The following is a 25,762-nucleotide window of genomic DNA, read 5'->3' as shown; positions in this document are numbered from 1 at the left end:
TTTACTTATTTAAGTTTTCTTTATAATATATTCACAAATCACAAGTTTGAATATCAAAACAACAACTCCACCACTATCCCGAGAAAGCTTATATATGACAGAGGGCCAGAGGCAATAAAAAACTTCTTTCGTAAGTCACTGTTTTCATCATTTTAGATTCTACAAATCAAGAATGAAGATTGCCGTTCTTTTTTTTTTTTTGAAACACTTTCCTTTTTGAAACACTAAGATTGCTGTTCTAAACTATTCTTTCCTTAGTTGGGTTATTGAAGGGTCTGACTGTAAGTCACAATTGGCGATATATTTTAAGCAAAAGTCATATTTACTCTGCCTTCATCTGAAACTGAACCAATCAGGCGAAAAAGTTTTGAGAAAATTGAAAAATAAAGACATTTTATACTTCGATTTGTCAGAATAAGATTTTTTGAAAATTCTTTAGGTAAGTAGGATTTATAATTTTTTAAATACCGTATTGCCCTCAAATTAACATAGTTAAGATTTATATAATTAATATTAATATTTCGAAATATATTTAACCACTTTTAAAAAAACAAAAAAAAACAAAAAGTAAAAACAGAAAGTAAAAATAAAGGAAAAACAATAAAAAAAGTAGAAACAAAAGTCGATTTACCCTAGAGATTAACGAACCTCTCTCATCTTCTCCGCCGAAAGCTTGAAGCTCCTCCAATGACGATTTTGGGTAAGAACAAAGCCAAATCGTTTCTTCACTCTTTAACTTTCATTTTTCATCTCTAATCTAGTTATTTTCGTCTTTCTCTTTGTTATCAGCCTGAAGAATTGGAGATTTGTTCTTACTCTACGACATCGTCGGACGCTCTTCTTCTTCTTCCACCATCAATTTCATCAACATCTCACGTTTCTAAGAAGGTGAGTTTGCGATTACTTGTTTTGATTCTCTTAACCCTAGATTTCTTAAAGTTTCTCATCACTTAAATCTGATTTCTCTTATTTCTTAATCTAAATTACTTGAATGGGTTGATTAATCTCAATTCATGGATGTTATTGTTTGGGTGTTTTAATTTTAGTTTCTTATCTTCGATTTTGGTCCTTTTTTGAAAGAGGGAAAATTGACAAATAGATTCGTTTTTGTTTTTTTCCGATTCAAAGGTTTGGTTTTTTGTCAAATCTTCTTCTTTCTTTGTTTGTGCTCTGATTATAAACTTCTTTTCTGTGATTGTAGGTATGTCTGAGGAGTTACCAAAGCGGTTGTTTAAGCCGGGTGAAGAGACCCAAGTGCATCAGATCAATAACAACTGCAAGATGGTACGCTATTTCAAAAGATTGATGGAGTGGTTGCCAAAGGAGTTGGAGACAGTGAAGAAAGATCCTGTTTTTGCTCAGATTTTTAAGCTGTTCGATAATGGTTTGGGATTCTCGGCGAGAGTGATACACAGCTTCTTGTGTAGGGAGCTGTTGACTTACAAAGATCATGAGCTCTGGTTTGTCTTTGCGAGAAGACCTCTCCGATTTTCATTGCTTGAGTTCCACGCAGTTACCGGGCTTCAGTGCGATACTAGTCTCTCACTTAAGGAGTTGGTTGACTGGGATGATGATGGTGGTTTCTGGAGCTTAGTGATCAGGACAAATAAGGGGATTTCTATTTTCGAGCTGTGGGAACATCACATGGCAGCTGTTAAGATGCAATTGCGGCAAGGCAGTGCATCTTTTCACTTCAACAACTGTCAAAAATCCGGGAAGATTGTTCCATTGTTGTCCGATGGGATCTGAGATGGTTAGTCTGTATTCATATAACCTTGTCGTCGCTCCAATCTAACTGTTTGTTGATGTTAATGATGAAGGACAAAACTCACTTGTTCAAATGGACTGATAAGTCAGTTGTTGAGGAAATTGAAGACTTTCAGGATCTGTTTGATGTGCTGCTAGTGGACAATTCCGAGTTTGAAAAATCAGTATGAGCTTCTGAGACAATGCTGAAACGACATAAGAGTAGACTTGAAGAGATGGAAGATGCAATTGCTCGTTGTGAAGAAAATTCCATCGAATGCATTAGAGAGTTAAGGATCATCAAAGCTTTGTTTGTGTGTTGTTTTGCTATGGTCTTCATGTACCTTACCTATGCATGATGTTCAATTTCTTGTTCTGTTTTTTCTAAATAAATGTAAGACTATGTTCTTTGATGTTTTTGGTGATTTGCATCGAATATAACAAAAAAAATTGCAAAAATCAAACTGTCAATAGGAAGATTCGATTTGTCTCAACAATGTTGTAAGCAAACAACAAATAACAGAGAACACACACAACAAACTAGATAGGTTTATCACATGTTCCTCTCTTGTGTCCCTCCATACCACACCGGCTGCACTTGTGCTTTTTCTTCTTTGTTGATCCTTGAGAAGATCTAATCTTGTCTTCTACTGTTTCATACCTTCTCTTTACTGGTCTACCAGCACTCTTTCTTGACTCTGGTGATAAGATCTTCGCAAGTTTAACCTCATCTGGGACATTTCATTCAGCCTCTGGAACTGGTATGGGATTAATGGATTCCGCGTAGGCAGCTCTCCACGTTGCAGTGCTATAGACGCCATCAGTAAATCGGTGTACTTCCATACCTGTGTCAAAAAAAGACCGACCAATGTCTAAACGCTGCAAAATGCTGGAATATATAGGTACCAAGATAATGTTTATATACTTCCATACCTCGAGAATAAATTGCAGGAATGGCTTGTCTGCATGGAATTTTTCCTAAATCAAATTTCCCACATGTGCATGTTCTGGTTTCCAGATCAACATGACAATCATATATGTCTTCTTTAACAAGTGATCTGAAGTTGTCAACCTTCTGAACCTGAAACCCTCGAGCCTTCACGATTCTCCTATCAATCTTTTTCTCCACCTTAACGGTTAAAGGATCAATATGTTTGGAGCTTAACATGCGACGCTCATAGAACCATCGGGTCATCATTTCTCTTATACTATCTAGCAAAGGAATTACTGGAAATTGTCTAGGAGATCTCAGAGCTGAATTAATCGACTCGGCTGGGTTATTGGTCCTGATGTCATACCTGGATCCAGGGAAGAGAGAACGAGCCCATTTTCTCACATCAGCCTCCTGTAGATATCTTCCGAGTGCCGGACTGATATCAACAATTTCTGTGAAACGTTCCTGAAATTCACTATACCTATATGCCTTTGAAGCCTTCTCGACCAAGGCAGTGAAACCCTTTGTCCTGAAGAATTTAACCACATTGGTCAGCAAGTGGTGTATACAAATTCCGTGCTTTGATCGTGGGTAGACATCCCTGATTGCTTTAGCAATTGACGCATGTCTATCTGACACAAAAGCAAAGTCTTTACTATCAGGAATAACCACACTCAACTGTCTGAAGAACCACTCCCATGATTCTTCATTCTCTGAATCAACAACTCCAAATGCAATTGGATACAAGTTGGAGTTACCATCTACAGTTGTAGCAACAAATAGAACTCCTTTATATTTATTTTTCAGAAAAGTTCCAACAACAACAATCACCCTACGCATATGACTGTGAAATCCTCTAACTGATTGCCCAAATGACATAAATAGATACATGAATCTACCATCCTTCTTAGTTTCATAGTGAGTGTGTGTACCAGGATTAGCTTCTTTAATCATATGCAAATATTTTGGTATCTTTGCATAACTTTCGTCTGGTATACCTCTAACAGCTGCAATTGCATACTCACGAGCTTCCCAAGCGTGCCAATAAGTAATTCCGCAGCTATGTTCTAGCCTCATAAACTGAATGATGTCGTTTGCTTTGGGGCCATCATTGGCATCATCAAATCGATGTTGTATCAGCTTTCCAATAGCTCTTGCCGACGCCGTTTTTCCGAAGTTGCTTTTCTTTGAAGGAGCACATGAGTGTATACCCACACACTTATTGATCATGAAATATGTAGACCCATCAACACATTCCGCACGCACAGTCCAATTGCACGTATTATCCTTACATCGTATAGACCACCACTTTTTCGTTGATTTGGTAACAAGGAAATCATAATTATTCTTCATCACCCAAATTTCCATTGTTGCCTTTAGGACACGTTTACTTCGGAAAAGTTGATCTTTCTTCACGAAATATGTGTTCCCAACTCGGCTTTCCTTTTCACTGTCGCCATACTTTTCACTCTTTGAACCAACATGACCGGAACCATCCTCAACGACATGATTCTTCCTTTTATCACAACACTTTGTTGATGGTTCTTCAAAATCTCCCAGATTTATGTCAGGAACTTCACCTTCCTCAACATTACTTAAATCACACGGTTCCTTATTCAGATCGATATTGACTCGTTCCTTTTCCTTTACACCAGTACCAGTACCAGAGAACGTGACACACAAGGTTGTAGAGGAACCCTTCTTTGCGTAGCCCACAAAGTTACACACTTGTCGATCATTACTGATACTAATGGGAGGATTTCCTCTTTGATTGAACATCTCATAACTGAACTCGACATTAACCAAATTAGGGTCGACCCCATAATCTTCACACACCATGATCTTGAGTTCCTCTAGTAAAGTATTAGTTTCTAATGTCACCATTCGACCACGCCTTTGTTTGTCTGCAAAGAAACTCCACTCGTCACTGAAACTTGACATCCATACACCAGATTTAACGTAGATTAGAACCATCTTGTGTTGGTTGATAGAAGATATTTTTGTCGATGAAGAAGAGAGAGGAACAAGGAACGAGGGAGATAGAGATCGTGTGAAGAGAAAAGGGAGAAAATCGTGGGGGGGGGGGGGGGAGATATTTAGGAAATATTTAGTTAGGATATATTTAGGAAAGATATGATCACGAAATTTGGAAGTTTCCATTTTTACTTTATTTGGCAAGAATATACATCATACGTAAGACAGAAATATGTAGAGAGAATGGAAACTACATTTTGCCTTAGGCTATTATATAGTAAAAGGTAGAACAAGGTATGACTTGTAAAAAAGAAAAGGTATTTCACTGACTCTAGGATAGAACTTGTAAAAAAGCCGTAGGTAGACTGAAGATATCAAGATAGAATATTACGACAAAAAAATCTAGCTAAGGTAAACTATTGAAGAAAGTGTAGTTTATATTTTCTATCCAAGGTAAACCTATGTACAATACTTTATATTCGATTTGTAGACTACGTAGATGGCTAGAATAAGTATTCTGTTATAGCTTTGATATTAAATAAAACATAGTTCCACAGTTTTTAAAAATTAAATTTAAACATAAAAGTATATATACTTTGGTTTCTAATGATTCTACATTTTTTTATATTTTTTTACCTAAATTTACTATTTTTTCCACAATACAAGAGCAAAACCAGTACAAAACGACCAAAATCTTATTTTGACAAACAAACTTCGAAATTGTCTTGTTTTTCCAATTCTCCTAAAAGTTTTCATCAATATTTTCGCTAGTCACTGTTTAAAAAAAGTAAAATGGTTTGTTTCTTCCCTCTTGACTTGTGGAGAGTAAATATGTGTTGCGCTAGTTTTACCGTTTTCTTTTTCTTTATTATATTATTTACTCTAATACTTTTAATCTGTAGTTATCTTATATATTTAAACAAAGTTACAATATTGATTTATGTGTGATTTTTTTTTAAAATAGACCTAATAGAACTATTACTAAAAAGTCATGTTACATTTAATCTCTAATCTTATCATTTAAATTTTGGGTCTACTAGAAATTTTTATTAGACTATCAGTAATTGGATTTAAACAATAGATTATCCATTGGATTTATAGATAGTATAAATTAAATAAATATAATTTAATGTTGTAATACTATACCTCCATATGTTAATTATCTAAATATTTGTCGATGTTAACTTTTAAAATTATAAAGATTTTTTTTTTTAAATAACAAAAATCATACTCTCTAACAATGATTAATGTTTACTACCTTAAGCCAATGAATTTTTTAAAACTATATAGTTTATTTTAAAAATTAAACAAAAACTAAATATTTAATAATTTACTCGATAATATAAATCTATGAAACGGAAAGTTTAATTTTTTAAAAACTTTCTAAATTTGTGAAATGTTACAATATCTTTGAATATGACAATAAAATAATATTTAAATAATCTTTATAGATATAGTTACGATTCTAATAATGAAATAATAATCCGAAAATATATATATAGAAGAAGATACAAATACTTGTGAAAGTTTAAAACAATCTATTCAATGAAAAAATATACCGTAAACTTATTATGTTTTAAAAATTGATAGACACATATATTGTAATATATACCAATTTATAATTGAAAACAAAATATTTATATAAAAATAAATGAAAACAAAAATCCGCGCCGTTCGAGATCTAGGTAGTCTTACTTGCCCTCTTACTTACCAATTACACGCAAAGTGATTAAGACAATTATGCATATGTGTGATACAAATACATACATACGTCAGCATATACATATGACATATCTATATACATAAATCATACTGCATATAGTCAGACAAAGATATGTTTCCATATTCTCAAGCTTTAATGGCCGTAAAATCAGATCGGCCAATATATATATATAAACAAATATATATATATATATATACAACTTTATAAGTTTTTATATATATGTCTTGTTTTTATTTCTGATTAACCATGTCCGGCGGGACGAGACCCAACCAACCAATCTCCTGGAAGCTACTAGAACCGGCCCTTGTTAGAAGTTAATGAAGCGTAGGCTTCCGGCCTTCATATTATTAAGTATAATTTTGGCCACAAAATTCTACGAAGGTGATTTTAGTTCAGTGATCAAATGTATCTATCTTCTATTAGAGGTGAAAGGTTCAAACCTAACCAGCCACTTTATTATTTTTGGTTTGTAGCCTCAGAAAACAAGGACCGGCTGTGGGAGCTACCCACCGAGGACATGCAAGTCCGGTTGCTCTACGTGGAAGTTAGAGATTGATATCTTGCATATTTACATTGTTTTATCCATTTATTCATGTGCATTTTCATCATATAGATTAGGATTTAGCCATGTCTAGGTTGCATTTTGCATACATATGTCTCTATTAGGTATTGGAGTACCACATGGAGTTCCTGGAGACATTTGGGTGCATTTGGAGCTCAAAAGAGGTGATTAAGGTGATCATTGGACGAGCAATGCATGGGAGCGACCTATCGGAGCGACGCCATGAACTCGCTCGCCATCTACGCTTCGGAGCGACCTCCTAGAGCGACAAGGCGAAGTCGCTCTAGCTCCTAGAGCGACCTCACCACAGCGACACCCAGAGGTCGCTCGGGTTGTGTCGATTTGAGAGCGACGAACAAGCCGGGAGCGACCTCCTAGAGCGACACCCTAAGGTCGCTCGCGTCTATGGTTTCTGAGCAAGCCGGGAGCGACGTCTTCAGAGCAACACAGCCAGGTCGCTCGCGAGGAGACGACCCGGGAGCGATGTCTTCGGAGCGACACAGCCAGGTCGCTCGCGAAGAAATGACTCGAGAGCGACCTCTCGCAGCGACGTGCCGAGGTCGCTCCGCGTCTATTTGTTTGGCCGAATTCATATTTTCTCAAGGGTCTTTTGGTCATTTCATTATGCACGTTTTTACTTTTCAAAAACCTATGTTTTAAGTACCTTTGGTAGCCACCAAGGGAAGCATCTCTTTTTCTGAAGAACAACTAGTAAAACTTCTTTTGATTCAGATTTCATTGCTTTCATCTTGTTTTCTTGTTGATTTCTTATCTATTTCTCTACATGATTAATCTGAAATCCAATATGGGTTTAAGAGGAATCATGGAGATTAGTGAGTAATCACCTTTTGAATTCATGGGTTAGGGAGATCAAGGGTGATTAGGTTAGTTTAAGGATGTTTTAGTATAGATCATTCTTGTTCCTTGCTAGTAGAGTATTCATAATCCATCTTCTGAGTTGGCCACTCAAAAGTTGATCAATAGGCATTTCCCACCCAAAAGGTGTTTGATGAAATGCCTGAGACAACTCTCCTAGGCTTTTAGTATACTTTGCCAAAGACATTTGTTGTTAAAGGTGCTAAGATAGCTAATAGACTTGTTAGTAATGATTGCTTTCACATTATTCAACCAAAGACATTTGATGTTTGAGATATGTTAGGAAATGAGCATTCATCTAGACATAGAGCTTGCTTAGAATTGTGTCTAGGTTTAAGGTCGATAGTTTGATTGATCATTTGCCATCCTTAGTTCGATACTTGATCACCCAAGGTCTAATCCCTATGCCCATGAGTTTTCTTTTCCCTTAGTCAAGAAAGTATCATTCTGTAATTGCTTTCTAGTATTAGTAGTAGTTTAAAACGCATCTAAATCATTGGTTGCACTTAGATTAAGTGAGTACTTGCATTCTCAGTGCTTTGATATCCATCAGAACTGGTTCGACAATCATTTATACCACAACATTTGTCTTAGGAGCCTTGAAAACTCCTAACATCAAATTGGCGCCGTTGCCAAATTCTGAGTAGATTTGAACATTGAGATTTAGTCACTTGCTTGAGACTAAGTCATTTTAATTTTGTTTTGTTACTGATTCTTCTTCTTCTTCACCTACCTTTAACTTTCAGGTGTATGAACTTGAGGAGCAGGGGTCCATTAAACCTAGTTCCAATAGTAGCAGACATCAGAGCTTTAGAGAGGAAGTGTGCTAGAGCTAGAAGAGAAGAAGAACAACAAGCCCACTTGCAGAGATTGGATATTGATATGGCAGATCCACCGCAAGGGGCAGAACACTAACCGCGGGCAGCTCGACCCATTGGTACTTATGACTGGCCCAACATTCATGGTCATAGATTGAGAATCCGAGCACCAGCTGTGGCAGCCAACAACTTTGAAGTCAAGTCAGGACTCCTCAACGTGATCGAGAACAACAAATATCATGGCTTGGCTTTAGATGACCCATTCGATCACTTGGACAGGTTCGACAGCTACTGTGGGTTGTCAAAAACCAATGGTGTGTCAGAGGATGCCTTAAAGCTAAAGTTATTCCCTTTCTCTTTGGGGGATAAGGCACATCAGTGGGAGAAGTCTCTACCCAGCGACTCTATAACCACCTGGGATGACTGCAAGAGAGTATTTTTGGAGAATTTCTTCTCTACTTCAAGAACTGCTAAGCTGAGAAATGAGATTTCCAGCTTTCAACAGAAGAACTTGGAAGGATTCAGTGAAGCCTGGGAGAGATTCAAGGGCTACCAAGCTCAATGCCCACACCATGGTTTCTCTAAGGAGAGCTTGATGAGCACATTCTACCATGGTGCTCTTCCTAAGTGCAGGACCAGACTGGATACAGCTAGCAATGGGTTCTTCTTGGGAAGAACTGAAGATGATGCAGAAGAGCTGGTTGACAACATGGTGAAGAGTGATGTAGTCTACAGTACAGACCACGACAGAGGCAGTAGGGGTGATGATAAGCAGACGAGGAAAGAGATCAAAGCTTTGGAAGACAAGATCGACCTACTCATTGCTGAAAAAGCCACCCAAGAGCAGCTGAAGTTTGTTGGTAACTCCAAGCAGGATGATCCACCTGCTGTCAATGAGGTTGAGGGTTTGGAAGGTCAAGAGGAGTTGTGTTTCATTAACAACAATGGTAGCTGGTACAAAAAAGAGCCTAACTTTCAGTACAACAACTACCAACAGAAATCCTATCCCAACAACCAACAGAGTGGTTATCCGCCTAGAAACAACCAGCAAGGCAGCTATCAGCCTCAACAAAACCCTTCGTCTATTTTTTATGCTCCTCAAGAGAGCAGCATTGATACCTTACTGAAACAAATCTTGGAGTCTTAGACTAGAAGTGAGAAGCATGTTGGTTATGAGTTGAAGAACCTTCATTCCAAGATTGATGGGAGCTACAATGAGCTCAACAACAAATTCTCACATCTTGCTTCTACAGTCAAGAATTTAGAGAATCAGTTTGCTTCCATGAAGACTCACCAGAATCGCCAGCAAGGATCTATACCTGGAAAATCTGACCAAAATCCCAAGGAGGCCAAAGCTATCACCCTTAGGAGTGGTAAGCTGTTACATCCTACAACCCTCACCAGGGATGCTGAGAAACTAGGTGAGGAGGTGGCCATCAACTTAGATGATGAAGTGGTGATTGTTGATGAGAAAATCAATGATAAAATCTTGGAGAAGATTGTGGAAGCCAAAGGTAAAGGAAATGTTGGGGAAGAGAAGAAAACAGTGAAAGATGGTGAAGTTGTTGCTCCAGCAAGTGAGAATTCTTTTGTTCCTCCTCCCTATGAACCCAAACTTCCATTCCCTGATAGATTCAAGAGGCAGCTGCTAGAGAAGTACAAAGCTCTGTTTGAGAAGCAAATGAGTGAAGCTCAGGTTGCAATGCCCATCATCGATGCTTTCATGTTGATTCCTCAATACAACAGGTTCCTGAAAGATGTTGTAGCTACAAAGAAGAAGGAGATGGAAGGCATGATGATTCTTACCCATGAGTGCAGTGCCATCATTCAGAGGCTTGATGTTCCAGAGAAGTTAGAGGATCCAGGATGCTTCACACTACCTTGTGCTCTTGGACCTATGGTATTTGAGAAATGTCTCTGCGATTTGGGAGCTAGTGTCAACTTGATGCCTTTATCTGTTGCAAAGAAGCTTGGATTCACTCAGTACAAGAAGTGTAGACTCTCTCTGGTGTTAGCTGATCATTCGGTGAAGTACCCTGTGGGCATCTTAGAGGACCTCCCTGTGAAGATTGGAAGGTATGAGATACCTACAGATTTTGTGGTGCTTGAGATGGGTAAGGAGCCTCAAAACCCATTGATTCTAGGAAGGCTATTCTTAGCTACTGCAGGAGCTATTGTTAATGTGAAGGAAGGCACGATTGATCTCCATTTGGGTAAAGAGAACATCCTCCACTTTGACATCAAGGGGAAAATGAGAAAACCAACTGTGTTTGGGCAAGCCTTCTACATTGAAGAGATGGGCACTCCTGCTGATGAGCCCCTTGGAGAGTTACCACCTGACGACAACGAGGAGGGAGCATCTCCCTCTACTCATTCCCCATAGAAGGTAACCCACTACTTTCCCTTGTATATACCATTTCGTTTTTGCATATTAGTTTTCTCTTTTTGGGTATCTCTCTCTCCTTGACAACACAGAGACTGTGTGATTTAAGTGTGGGGGAGGTACCAAGTATTTGATCACGTTTGCTTTGATGTTGTTTCATTGAGTCATGCATTGCATACCTATTTGCATAAAAAAAAATCATTTAGTTTGCATCATTTGCATTTCTAGGAGAGTCTAGAGCATATAGGTTACATTTACTTGCATTGGGAGCAATGATTTGAGATGCCTTGTAAAGAACATTACTTTGCACCTGAGTAGCTTATGCACCTCTCAAAAAGACTTGTATGCTTCGAGCCTTGAAAACTCTTCCTGAAACTTGTTGATTGCTGAAACTCAACCTTTGAAGCCAACTACAACCTTGTTTGAACTGAACGAACTTAATGCTTCTTGCTTATGGTCCCTTGTGTACTGAGTCATGGATATACACACTTGAGTTGTCACATCCTTTATGCCAATCTTTTTTGACAAACTCTAGTGGTACACCATTCCCAAAACCCTTCCCTCCTTCTGAGCTTTCATTATTTGATGAGTGAGGCCTTTTTCGGAAAGCCTTACATGTGCATAATGTTGAGAGTATCGGGAACGACAATGCTTGGTCTTCATTATTGCTAGATTAGGCACTCTATTATCTATCTATAGGTGGGGGTGAGTGTGGTGACTATGGTTTGGAAGCATGAAAAGTTCGAAGGAAAATAATAGACTCTTTGTGTTTAAATGGATAATCTTATTGGAATTAATAGATAAACGTCTAGCTCGAGTTTATGAAAAGTCTTGGGCCCCGAAATAAAAAAAAATATGATTCAAAAAAAAAAAAGAAAAAGAAAGAAAAGGGGGCTACCAAAGTTGTTTAGAGCTAAGATTTGTTTAGAAGTTGAGAAAATCCTTTATAGATTTCAAAGAAAAAGAGTTTTATGTGCAAAGTATTCTTGGCATCTTTTGGTGAGAGATGGGAGTTGGGTTTGACATTGGGAAGTGATTGTGTAACTTGTATGTTTGGGAAAAGGTTAGAACAATGGAGATTGAGCATTGTATGCATGAGTTGGTCCCTTTCTTAGATATATTATGTGCAATGTCAAGGCTACTTGTTTTGAGAGTAAACCACTTTAAAAGATCATGGATTTTGAACCTCTTGACCCACTTGAATAAAAACCTTCCCTTACTCAACCAAATGATTTGGACCAATTGACCATTTGCAAGAATTCACCTGATGCTATGCTTAATGAACTTGAGAGTTGGCTGATTTGCATGTGTGAATGCATGATGATGAGTGTAGGGATGAAAAGAGTTGAGATAGGCCTAGAGAAGCTAGAGTATAATAAGAGAGGGTGTACTAATGCTGAATTTAGATGTTGATTTGAGTGCTTTGTGTGTTTCTTTTGGCTATGAGCTCCCACTTTCAAACCTCTCTCCCTATGAGTTCTAGAAAGTTCACTTGAGGACAAGTAAAAGAATAAGTTTGGGGGAGTTTATATCTTGCATATTTACATTGTTTTATCCATTTATTCATGTGCATTTTCATCATATAGATTAGGATTTAGCCATGTCTAGGTTGCATTTTGCATACATGTGTCTCTATTAGGTATTGGAGTACCACATGGAGTTCCTGAAGACATTTGGGTGCATTTGGAGCTCAAAAGAGGTGATTAAGGTGATCATTGGATGAGCAATGCATGGGAGCGACCTACCGAAGCGACGCCATGAACTCGCTCGCCATCTACGCTTCGGAGCGACCTCCTAGATCGACAAGGCGAAGTCGCTCCAGCTCCTAGAGCGACCTCACCACAGCGACACCCAGAGGTCGTTTGGTTTGTGTCGATTTGAGAGCGACGAACAAGCCGGGAGCGACCTCCTAGAGCGACACCCTAAGGTCGCTCGCGTCTATGGTTTTTGAGCAAGCCGGGAGGGACATCTTCAGAGCGACACAGCTAGGTCGCTCGCGAGGAGACGACCCGGGAGCGACGTCTTCGGAGCGACACAGTTAGGTCGCTCGCGAAGAAACGACCCGGGAGCGACCTCTCGCAGCAACGTGCCGAGGTCGCTCCGCGTCTATTTGTTTGGCCGAATTCATGTTTTCTCAAAGGCCTTTTGGTCATTTCATTATGCACGTTTTTACTTTTCAAAAACCTATGTTTTAAGTACCTTTGGTAGCCACCAGGGGAAGCATCTCTTTTTCTGAAGAACAACTAGTAAAACTTCTTTTGATTCAGATTTCATTGCTTTCATCTTGTGTTCTTGTTGATTTCTTATCTATTTCTCTACATGATTAATCTGAAATCCAATATGGGTTTAAGAGGAATCATGGAGATTAGTGAGTAATCACCTTTTGAATTCATGGGTTAGAGAGATCAAGGGTGATTAGGTTAGTTCTAGGATGTTTTAGTGTAGATCATTCTTGTTCCTTACTAGTAGAGTATTTATAATGCATCTTCTGAGTTGGCCACTCAAAAGTTGATCAATAGGCATTTCCCACCCAAAAGGTGTTTGATGAAATGTCTGAGACAACTCTCCTAGGCTTTTAGTATACTTTGCCAAAGACATTTGTTGTTAAAGATGCTAAGATAGCTAATAGACTTGTTAGTAATGATTGCTTTCACATTATTCAACCAAAGACATTTGATGTTTGAGATATGTTAGCAAATTAGCATTCATCTAGACATAGAGCTTGCTTAGAATTGTGTCTAGGTTTAAGGTCGATAGTTTGATTGATCATTTGCCATCCTTAGTTCGATATTTGATCACCCAAGGTCTAATTCCTATGCCCATGAGTTCTCTTTTCCCTTAGCCAAGAAAGTATCATTATGTAATTGCTTTCTAGTATTAGTAGTAGTTTAAAACCCATCTAAATCATTGGTTGCACTTAGATTAAGTGAGTACTTGCATTCTCAGTGCTTTGATATCTCTCAGAACTGGTTCGACAATCGTTTATACTACAACATTTGTTTTAGGAACCTTGAAAACTCCTAACATCAAATTGGTACCTATCCAAACTAGCAATTTTGTTTTATAGGAGAATTGATTTTTAACCTGGACCAACATGACAACTTCTTGTCCATTAAAAACAACCAGAACACCGCAATGTGTCTTATATGTTATGTAAAATAGATTTGCGTAACATAGCTGTAAAATTAACTTCCAAAGAAGTGATGATATATATGGAGTAATATATACCAGTGTAAGATCTGTCATAAGTTATATTGACCAAAATTAACATATAATTGTGAAGCTATAAGATTAAACGAGTATATAAACAAATAAAAGAACAACTATCCAATGATTTAAGATAGAGCTGCATATCACATAGAGGACCAAGATGAAGCTTTATTAAATTATTTGGATCACATCAAATAAAGAAAAAGAAAAGATACTGGAGCAGCTTTTGTGCTGGTTGATTGATCATGTGTAAGAGACTCAGAGACACATTTCCAAATAATCTGCGAGATTCTCATTGGATAAGGATATCTTCTTTATATTATTGTGTGTGTTTATCATCTTCAGTTGTTTACCTTTTTTAGATATTGATTAATGATTGTTATGTGAGACTTAGAGAATGTGTTATATAATATCTCCATAATAGTAGGAAAAATTTTTTGCTCCAATATCATATGGATTTGCAACTTCAACAACCAAAACCAGAAAATAAGCATTGGAAAACTAAACCATGGACCGTCTCGGCCCACTATATTCACCTACCCAACATGTTGAACCCAGTTATATAGTAGTCATGAAGTTAAGTAGGAATGGCAATTGGGACAACCCGCCCCGCCGTGGCCCGCCCCGCTGCGGTCTCTATCTCTGGCGGATCTTTGCGGGTCAGCCCGCCGTAACCCGCGGTTCCTAAACCTCTACCCAAACCCGCCCCGCTTGCTACATAGGACTTTGCGGTCCGGCCCGCGGGTAGTGAAAATGCAGTCCTCATTAGTTTTCTTCTTCTCATTGACCTTGAGACATCTCATAACTCTTCGCAAATCAAACAGTTCTCAAAAAGACAAAAAAAAGAAGAATGGAAGTGATGAGCTTAACTGCTCCATCTTCGCAAAGAAAATTCACTAGCTGCTTCTTAAGCGCACCAACAAGCCCACGAAGAATCACAGAGTGGTACAGAGAGTACGAGGAGGAGGCAAAAAAGAAACTTCTCCGAACGTTCTTTGATTCCTTTCGATTGGGAAGAGAATCAAGGCAGTCTGAGGAAGATCACTGACAATGAAGAAGACATTGTTGATGATAAACAAGATAGTTGAGACATGATATTAGCGTACACGCTTTCTTTGGTTTCTCTACTAAAGATTGAAAGTGTAATATTGAATCAATCTGATACCAATGACAATTAATAGTAAAACTTTAAAACAATCAAAGTTTCAAACAAAACATCTCATAAATAATAAAAAAAAAACTGATAACTTCTTGTCACTAAAGTCTACAACCATCATGTTTCAAGTAAACTAGTCAAGTCAAACAAAGCAAACGAACTCTTGAACTCAATACTGTAACTTAGTAGCAGATTGTAAATTTTTAATCTAATTACAGTATAGAATGGCGAGTGATATAAATAACATGCAAAGATTTAACTTTAACTCGTGTCTACCGAGATGAAGAAATCATATACCTGTGTAGATGGTTTATGGTGGTAGATCGAGGAAGAGGTGAAGCTACAGTGGTAGATGGAGGAAGAAGAACGAGGAAGAAGAGAAGCTATGGTAGTAGATCGAGGAAGAAGAGAAGCTCCGGTGGTGCTCTCTACGAAAAGAAGTACGGTTGTAGACCAAAGATGAAGAGAAGGTACCGATGAAGAAGATAAGGCCCGGTGGTGACCTTTGTCAACGGGTGGAAGAGAAGGTCCAAAATTTCCTTCACAGTCGCCATTTCTCATCTTTTTCGTCGGTGAGCAGAACGCAAATGTCTCTGGTGAAGAAGACACGCGGGTCTCGAATGTCCCGCAAACCCGCGTCGACCCGCCCCGCATTGGCCCATACCCGAAATTGACCAACCCGCAAGACCCACAATATCTCGGGCCTAAGATATATAAGCCCAAGCCCGCCCCGCAGTGGGACTTTACGGGTTAGGCCCGCGGGTTAACGTACCAATTGCCATCCCTAAAGTTAAGCAATCCACATATTCATACTAACAATTAATATTAAAAAGTTTATGTTTGATCTTAGTCCTTAGATGCCTTAAAATTCTATAAGTTTTTCATGTAATTGTCAAGTTTCATCATAAAGACAATCTAAGATGTTAGATTTTTTATTGTACGGATTAATAGTTTCAGATTTATTAAAGAATGCATCATATTTGACGTTATTTAAAAATAAATATTGCGTTTTTCATGTTTTAGAAAATACACACGTCATTTTTAATAGCAAAATGCTAATTATCAAGAAATCTCGTTTAAAATTTTGATGGTATTATAGACGGAAGAGTTTTGTTATTAACACATTTTTATATGATACTAGGGTCGGCATTTGTTCTTATGTGGGATGACTATTTTCCTGAGGTTAAAGATCGGAGAAAATTTGTATGTGTGACACAGTATGTTGGAGAACAATTTAACTATATAAAGTCCTCTTGGTTGGAGTGTTATAGTACATTTTAGCTATATAAAGTTGTCTTGGTTGGAGTGTTATTGTTACCGAAAGAATCATGCTAAAGATCAATATCTAAAGACTTTACTTTTAGTCTTTTAACCTTGAAGAATTCAAATCCTTTTGTGCATGTTAAGCTTTGTTACAACATCAAAAATATTGACCACTTTGATTCCAATAAAATTTTAAATTTGTTTATTATATTGTTTTTTTTGGTTCAGGCCAGTTTGTTTTACATGATTCTTTTGTGGCTGGTTTGATTACAATTTATGTTGTAGGCATATGACATTGTTTTTATGTACATTGGTGGTGTGTGTTTATTGCATTTGACCTAACTTTACAACTATCGTTTAATGCTTAAGTTGTAATCCTGTTTTGGTTTTTGTCAAAGATTAAATATTTTGATTTTCAAAATAGTACTCTCGGATCATGAGCAAAATTGTTTGCTTAAATTATGAAAACATACTTTATCATTTACTTAAAACCCATCCTCAGAGAACCCAATAAATTCATCTCTTAACAAAATGTTTGCTCAATTTTTACATATAGTAAGTATTATTCGAGTTTTTATTGTTGTGGTTACTCAAAACATTGATTATTTTATATTTTGTTTATATTGAATGTACTTGTATTTTTAATATATTATGAGTTTCAGTGTATTATTAGTGGTTGTTTTACCTATTCTATTACCTTCTAAATTGTTTCATTTGTTATACCGAGTAATATATTATTTTATTTTAAAATTTTACTGTAAATTTATTACGGAACATGAAAAACATAATATAATATAATTAGTTAAAAATGTATCGTGTGCTATAATGTTGGATCAAGATACATACATTTATTGAATCATTATGTGTTATGTATTACATGTTCTTAATAATTGTTTATTTGATGTTTATCTCGAATTTGAGTGGTGAGTTGTATACTATGTTTTGAAATTAGAAGTTTGGTTAGTGGGCTTAATGTTTATTGGTTATGATTGTGAGGCATGGGCTTATGCTCGTTGGTGCGGATGTGTGTTGAAACAGTGTAAACTTGCATTTCAAGAAATGATAGTATAACCAAAGTTTGAGTATGTATGACCAAATGATTTTTGATAACCAAGTAAAGATCCGTTAATATTAAACACATGTACTGGAATATTTAAAGTTCAACAAAACAGGATATTTATAAAAGAGAATCATGAATTCAAGTAAACGGATCTTTGGGTAGGGCGAATGCAATGGTCAGGTTATCATATCCAAGAACATCTGCATCTTGTAGTAATAACAAACATTACACCTATCTTCTTTTCCTTTGAGCATGCAGATTGTTGGGGCATTATAAGGATCATGTTTGTACCATAAGATGGCCTCTTCACGATCGGGACATCTCGCAAGGTACGTTTCAATTTCTCCAATATCGGTCTACTGATAACATGTTATACTTATACTTATTCTAGTAATTGTAAATAAACAAACTAAAAAAATAGATGAGAGAGATTTAGATACATAAGATCGTAGTGCCAGATGCTGGTAGTCGATATTCAGATAGGGGCATAGTTGGGTTATTAAAAATAGCACAGTGCTTTGTCCTCTACTTAATTTTTTTTTCATCGCTATATAACGCAAATTCCCTTCTCTTTTTCGATTTTAATTACATAATCTAGCAAATAGCTCAGATTGATAAAGTTGACACGATCTATTTCTATCATCAGATTCAAATCGTTTCTCAATGGCACAAAAGTTGGAAGACAAAGGCGGAAATGGAGGCATAGAATGGGACGATGGAGCCGATCATGGAGCTTAAATGTTATATAACTATGAAATGAAATTAATGGAATAAAAATAAATGAAATAAAATAATTAAAATTGGTTAAAAATGGAATATATGCATTTTGTCTATTCCAAATCAGAATTGTGTATGGATGTTTTTCTTTGCAAAATTTTTGGAATGGTTATGAAACTAATAGAATTCATTCTATTCCATTAAAGTTAAATGTAAAAAAATAATAATTAATGGAATAATCCATTCCAAATTATTCCTTTCCAAAAATTAATAATCCAATTGCAACCCATTTGTTTTGCTCCACAAATTTACAACTTTGAGCTAGTATCTTTACACACAGGAAGTCTCGTTACTCAGAAGAAAAACGACGCAGATTTCTTATGAAGCTTCTTCGTGGAACTAGACTTCCTAAGCGCTTCGGCGTATTTAACCAGCTCTTTCTTCCTCTGTTCATCTGATTCCAAACACTCTTCTTCTCCATGGTTGGATGACTTTGCTGCTTGACTCTTACCTCGTAACATCCTGATGTGATCCTTAAACTCTTCCTCCTCGTCTTTGCCACACAGCAACATCTGGAAGTCCATCGAATGAGATGGTCGAAGCCTAGTATGAGTGGTATAAACACCTGTGCTTGAGCTACTCGGTTCCGAAGAACCAGCTCTCTTCTTACGTTCCTGCGTACTATCTTTACCGTGTAAGATCTTCATCAACGTATGCATAAGCTTCTTCTTCCCTGACTTTTTCGTTTTCTTGGCAGCCAAAGTGTCAACAGAAGAATCATCTAAGAAGATAGAGTCAGTGATCATCGATGATGCTTCCTCCTGAGAAGATGACCATTGATCATCATAATCTGTATGATCTTCCTCGTGTGCGTATTCAAGAATCAGTTGCTTAGCTTTCTCTTCTGAGTTAGGACTTAAAGTAGTGCTAAGATCCCTAGCGATAGTTTTACCCGCGGGTGGCTTGTAAGTCCTTAGCTCATATCTTAAGCAAGCATTTATCCATTTGAGATAAACAAGCTGCTCCAGGTCACTGCATCGGTCTCCTTGAAGCTGCTCTATCTCCTTCTTCAACTCTTCCTTTTCACTCCTCAATCTGTTACCATCGTTTCTTAATGTCTCCATCTGAAACAAACAAAAAAAGTAAGGAAAATCAAGATTCAGTTCTTGTTTTTAAAGAAAGTTTGACAAGTACCTTCTCTGGATCCTCCAGCTTAGAACTTGCTATGATTTGAACAGACTCCAGCTTCTCAGCAAGTTCATAATTCTCAAAATGTAATCTCATGTTGCAATCTCTAAGCTCGTTGATCTCTCCTTCCAAGTCCGTTGGCCTATGCATCATCTTGGCTGCATCATGATCAGGTAAAGAAGCCTTGATCTCATCTTCTTGCAGCTTGGCCACTCGTTCTCTAAGTGACAATAGCTGCTCCACGTGTTGTTGGGTTTTGATGTTGAGTTTCTTCTTAAGCACCTCAACATGAGAGTTAGCCATGTCCAGCTCCAAGACTGCTTTAGAATGGTCTGAACAATGAGCCTTGAGTTTCTCGTTCTCGGCTTGCAACGACTTGATCTTGAGATTGAAAACTTTAGTCTCCATTTGGTTTAGTTTCAGTCTACTTCGAAGCTCCATTGCAATCTTTTGCTGCTCCTTGAGACTATAGTACTCTAACAACTTATCCTCAAGACACCTCTCTCTCTCACGTAACGCTCTCACCGCGTTTCTTAATCGCTTAATTTCATTCTCACGATCAGCTTCCTCTGTGCTAGGAAACGCTAGAAGAGCAGATAAATCTGACTTTGGGGTTTCACATTCATCATCATAGACCAACAAATCTAACTTGTTAACTTCATCTTCAAACTCCGGTAAAAGAAACACATCTTTTTCATCAACATCACATTCACTTCTTGGCGAAAAACCAATTGAAGTCTCTTCTTTACTAGTCTTAGGCGTTTCTGAATCTCCTCTCTGCACAAGAGAAACAAAAAAAAGCAAAACAAACTTTACAGTAAATGAGTTTCATCACCATTTGTCTAACTCGAAGAAACAATGTTAAAATATAATCATTTTTACAATCATTTGTATTCCTAGAAACAAGTAAGATCTGCTGGAATTAATTAAGTTCGGTAGTATATTATTTATTCTGCTGTCCAGAATTAATTACAACGACTCATTTCTCTTTTTATCTCATTATTATGGATGATTTTCTTTTTTACCCATCTTTATCATTTGCCCATCTATATTATTAAAACTGGAGTACATTTTATATTTGTTTAAAACAAGAATAGCACTATATATCTATATTGTTTGAAAACATGGATAACATTTAAAAAAAAAATTATGGCCTTCTAGCAATATAAAAAAAATCGATTTGTAATCAATATTTCATCAAATATATTCAGTTACCATAACTCAAATACACGTAATAAATCCCACTTTTAAATATGAAAACAATAAAAGAATAACTAATAAATATATTTTGACAAATATATGATACATCTGCAATCTAAATTTATAAAAAATTATTAACACTTAAAATGGAAAACAAATATAAATTTATAGAACAAAAAAATGAATACCGCAATACAATTGCACTACAAAATGGTGAGACATCTAAAATATATAATATTCACATGAAAACTATAAAATATTATAATATTCTTAATTATGCAATAGTTAGACATGAAATATTAAAACCTCTCAGGTCCACCTCCTATTGCAATTACGTTACATGCAAACATATTCATGTTATATATCTATATTATTAAAACTGAAGTATATTTTAGATTTGTTTGGAAACAAGAATAGCACTATATATCTATATTGTTTGAAAACATGGATAGCATTAAAAAAAATTATGGTCTTTTAGCAATATAAAAAAAATCGATCTGTAATCAATATTTCATCAAATATATTCAGTTACCATAACTCAAATACACGTAATAAATCCCACTTTTAAATATGGAAACAATAAAATAATAGCTAATAAATATATTTTGACAAATATATGATACATCTGCAATCTAAATTTATAAAAAAATATTAACACTTAAAACGGAAAACAAATATAAATTTATAAAACAAAAAAATGAATACCGCAATACAATTGCACTACAAAATGGTGAGACATCTAAAATATATAATATTCACATGAAAACTATAAAATACTATAATATTCTTAATTATGCAATAGTTAGACATGAAATATTAAAACCTCTTGGTCCACCTCCTATTGCAATTACGTGAGATGCAAACATATTCATGTTATATATGATTAAGTGTCTCTTTGAATAGAAAAGTACTATGGTTTCTTTCTTTAAGTGTTTCAGAATTGAGTTCTAAAAACAATTTCAAAGTTTTGTTAAAAATCTTTATGATCGAAAAATTATTTTCTAAAATTACATTGTTATTAAATTTCGAATACTTTACATAAGTAGATTAATATTAAATTTTTCAACAGAGATATGGAAACCAGTATATTTTGAAAAAAAATCACGTTTTTAAAATTTGTATATCTCTTCAATCATAGGAACCACCATATTTGAAATCTATATTTATCAAAAAATAATATATTTTCTAAAACTTCGATTTTGATTTTTCGGTTTTAGATCTATATGAACCACTTAGTTATTTGTGAATATCAATTTAGTTTTGAGTTTTTTTTTTGCTTCGGTTTTGATTCACTTTTGGATCTCGGTTTATAGTTCCATGTCTAATCAGCATGCTGAAGTTTTTTTTTCTTTGGTTATAATTTTTAAAATACCACGTCAGAAAACGGGTTATAACCTATAAATATAAATAAAGCTTTGCAGTATATATTTCAAATATTTCCACAAACTCAGTGGTAAGTATATCAGATTTGGACATATCATTTCGGGTATTTAGGATTCAAAAAGATTCGAATTATCTAAAAATATGAAAAATACCCAAAACATGAAAAATATTTAAACTCCAAAAAATCAAAAAATATTTAAATGCCTAAAAATCTAAAATTTTATTCGAAATATGACCCGATGAACCCAAAATTATCCAAAATTTTATCCGAGTACCCAATTTTTTTTAAAAAAAAATTCAAATTTTACCTGAAACACAAAAATATTGTAAATCCAAACTCAAAACTTAAAAAATATATGTAATGCCAGAAACATATTCGAAATACCCTAATATACTTAATATACACAAAATATTTCCGACTAGGTCTCAGGTAGAATCCAAACTCAAACAAAGACCCACGAGTCTAAAAGAAATACCTATTACGTAATTTTCTTTGAACCCGGACCCAAACCAAATCTATGTTTTGAGTCAGTTTCGGTTTGGTCTTTGGTCCGGACTAAATATCCAGGTCTAAGAGAAAGTTATATAAAATGTACATATAAAATCTTAAATAAACTACTCATAGAATATATAATTTTCAAAAATTCTCTTCTTCAATATAATATGACTTTATATTATAATATAATCTCAAAAACTCGCGCTTTCGAAGCGCGGGTCAAAATCTAGTCTTTTTTAAACATATAGTTTATCAGTGTATAAATATAGAAATCTTTATATTCTTTATTCATAGTTTCCTTTCTATATTTCCTTATTAGTTTCTACAATCAGAAGGCAAATCAATCTGCAAACTAAATAAGTCAAACCATAAATAGCGAGTTGTAGCATAAACTGCTCATGAGATTAACAAACTTTTTACTTAAGGGGATGTTATTGGTTCTATAATTTTAATGGATTTGAAAATCCAAGCAAAATCTAGTGTTATTGGTTCTATGATTTTAAAATCTGTATTCAAATTCATTGTTATTGGTTCTATGATTTTAAAATAGATTTCAAAATTAGGTGTTATTCAATAGTAAGGATTTGATTAAGCATTTGATTTGAATTTGGATTTGAATAGACTTATAAGTGTTTTAGAGAGTAAAATACAAAGAAACAAATATTGAGTTATAGCTTGTTATTTTGAATGGATTTGTCTTATAAATTTTTCTCTAACAAAAAATGTCCAATATCTCACGTATACAACAAAAATTTCAAATAATCCATGGCACTTTCATCATGCAATATTCTATTATAACACCAACTTCCATTTTTCAGTAGAATATGTCATCGTTTCTTTTTTGGTAGGAGTATGTCGTTTCTTTTGAACAAAAAATTATATTTCCTGATTTTTTTATTTTCTATTATTTCTATATTGATTTTCCGTTTTCCATAACATGTGTCATGATTTCTATATAATCTTCATTATACACACAGAATTTTATAAACACACAAACACATAAAACCTAAAACCAGAAGCATCAATGGGAGAATCACATCAAGAAACACAAGACCCATCGCAAGAACGAGAAAAAGGTTCATATATTCAATGGAGTCCTGAAGAAAATAAAACTTTGATCGATTTACTTTTAGATGCTGTTGCTTCGTGTTTGCGTGACAGTAATGGTACATTCAGCAAATTTACGGTAGAGAGACGAATTCTACCTACTCTCAATCGAATGCATGGATGCAATATACTTTGTTTTATTATAAAGCTGAATTTATTGCAAATCCATTTGATTGATTTTAATAATCCATTTATTTTGATTCTGAATTCCGTATGTTTGATTTCGAAATCTATATGTCTGATTTAAGAATCAACGGATTTCTTAAATCCTAGAAGAATTCTCAAATCCATTAAAATCATAGAACCAATAACCCCTACTTACATCAACGGATTTGTTAGGGCTTCCTCTGTATCCGTGATCTGAAAATTTTCAAAACCCCTCCAAGTAATTGGTAAATAGAATATAGTCACATAATAAAAAAAGCAATAAGACATAAACGCAAACCAGGAGATTGAGGTCGAAGAGGAGGCAAAGTGGGCCCGATTCTTTTCGTTTGCTTTTTAAATCGAGAAAAGAGCAATCCGGCGAATGATATGGCTAAGGCAGCTCCTAGTTGAAGCACAAACAGGTTTACATCTCTTTTATGTCTGGTAATAATCATGATTGAGCCCCAAGTTTTCAAGTTCTGATCAAGAAATCGAAGTTCTTTGAACTAAATCTACAAGTTCAGATTCTTTAATCAGAAGGCAAAACTTTGATGATGATCAAAACGAACCAAAACTCTTTGATATATATTTACTTTCCTTGAACAGACTACTTGAAAAAAAAAATTCTCTTATTCAAGTAAATAACACGAGTAAGTTAAGGCCATTCAGGAAAGACTCACCAGAAACGCCATAAAATTAGGTAGCACGAAACGCTATATAAAAATTTCTCACCATTTGGGGTTTGATATATATATATATATATTAACTTTCTGGAGAAAAAAAGAAAATATAAGAAGTTGGATGCAAAGACGATATTGATTCTCTTTAGGTTGGTGTATATATCTGGTGTATATCGCTGTCAGATGATCAAATGCGTAACATGTGAAGATTGAGAAGAAAGATTTGATTTGATGGCAAAGAATTTCGATGTGTTGGAGAAATATTGAACATAGGATGATTATAATGGATGAGAAGTCGATCACGAGACTGTGTCTTGGAATGGAACGAACATAGCCAGATGCGTTTCGGTAACATATTCTAATCAAATCATTATAGATCTTTTAATTAATTAGTATTCAAGGACTGGCTCTTTAATATGACTCAGTTCTGTTTTTGTAGGCTGGATTCCTGTGACTTATTAAATTTAATGTTTTATAATAAAAAGATCCATGTCACTGAGCCTGATATGCTTCGAAGTCAAAAAAATTTTTTTAATGAAAACTTGAAAGAGATAGCCAATTATATATAGAAAGAATTTGGCCCAACAAAGATCACGTTGAAGGGTTTGATTTTTTTTGTTTTGGATTTTGGTTTTAATGGTCTTTTCGGATGGTCGATCTTTAAGGTCTATTGAGTCCGGTAGTCTGATGACTGAAGCTGATTGGTTGATTGAGTTTTTGAAGATTTAGTTTTTGCAGGCAGATTCTGAAACCCAATCTTGCGTCATAGCGGTTTCCGTGATGATTGTGCACATATGTGTTCTCTTGGCTTCAGTAGATTGGGTGCATTATTTGAGGTATGCGTATCTCCAATCATTTGTTTATTAATGCGAGGACTATAGTTTATCTTCAGAGATGAAATCGATTGTTAATTCTAAATCTAGTTATAAGTCTATTGGAGGGAGGAAGAAGATGAATAAAACAAGTTTAAGTCAAAAAAAAAAGTGAGACAGTCTATTTTAGGTTTTTGTTTTTGTTTTGTCACTCTGGTTCTGGAACTGATTCCGTTAAGTCTTTGGCATGTGTCTCTGGGTTACTTGTTTACCCGTCAGCTTATGTATCTGGATGTAAATATATGCAATCGCAGGCTTTGGTTCTGA

General features: G+C 35.5%; 2 protein-coding genes, 1 long non-coding RNA gene and 1 other non-coding gene across 5 annotated transcripts; 1 reads left to right on the top strand and 3 right to left on the bottom strand.

Annotated features, from left to right (window-relative positions):
- Nucleotides 1–2,487: 2,487 nt before the first annotated feature.
- On the bottom strand, nt 2,488–4,654 carry LOC106421988. Its single transcript, XM_013862819.1, has 2 exons — nt 2,680–4,654; nt 2,488–2,591 (listed from the first exon to the last, which is right to left on the bottom strand). The coding sequence occupies exons 1-2, from the start codon at nt 4,652–4,654 to the stop codon at nt 2,488–2,490; spliced, it is 2,079 nt and encodes a 692-aa protein (XP_013718273.1).
- A 4,451-nt stretch (nt 4,655–9,105) lies between these two features.
- On the bottom strand, nt 9,106–9,212 carry LOC125589318. Its single transcript, XR_007325506.1, has one exon. It is a non-coding gene; the product is annotated as a small nucleolar RNA R71 (small nucleolar RNA).
- Nucleotides 9,213–18,594: 9,382 nt separating this feature from the next.
- Nucleotides 18,595–24,761, bottom strand: LOC106422035 (protein CHUP1, chloroplastic-like). Of its 2 annotated transcripts, XM_013862860.3 has the most exons (5): nt 24,624–24,761; nt 24,242–24,455; nt 24,119–24,156; nt 19,617–20,387; nt 18,595–19,546 (listed from the first exon to the last, which is right to left on the bottom strand). In XM_013862860.3, the coding sequence occupies exons 2-5, from the start codon at nt 24,396–24,398 to the stop codon at nt 18,776–18,778; spliced, it is 1,737 nt and encodes a 578-aa protein (XP_013718314.1). In that variant the 5' UTR covers nt 24,399–24,455; nt 24,624–24,761; the 3' UTR covers nt 18,595–18,775. The 2 variants fall into 2 exon arrangements, with proteins under 2 accessions (XP_013718314.1, XP_022569543.1); XM_022713822.2 differs by lacking the exon at nt 24,624–24,761 and having other exon boundaries at nt 24,242–24,499.
- LOC106425210 lies at nt 24,243–25,762 on the top strand. The gene is made up of 2 exons (XR_002661791.2): nt 24,243–24,365; nt 24,807–25,762. It is a non-coding gene; the product is annotated as an uncharacterized LOC106425210 (long non-coding RNA).

Source organism: Brassica napus, chromosome C6, assembly GCF_020379485.1.
Source record: "Brassica napus cultivar Da-Ae chromosome C6, Da-Ae, whole genome shotgun sequence".
NCBI classification, from domain to species: domain Eukaryota; kingdom Viridiplantae; phylum Streptophyta; class Magnoliopsida; order Brassicales; family Brassicaceae; genus Brassica; species Brassica napus.
Note: the sequence above shows the minus strand (reverse complement) of the source record. Positions and strands in the feature narration are given on the sequence as shown.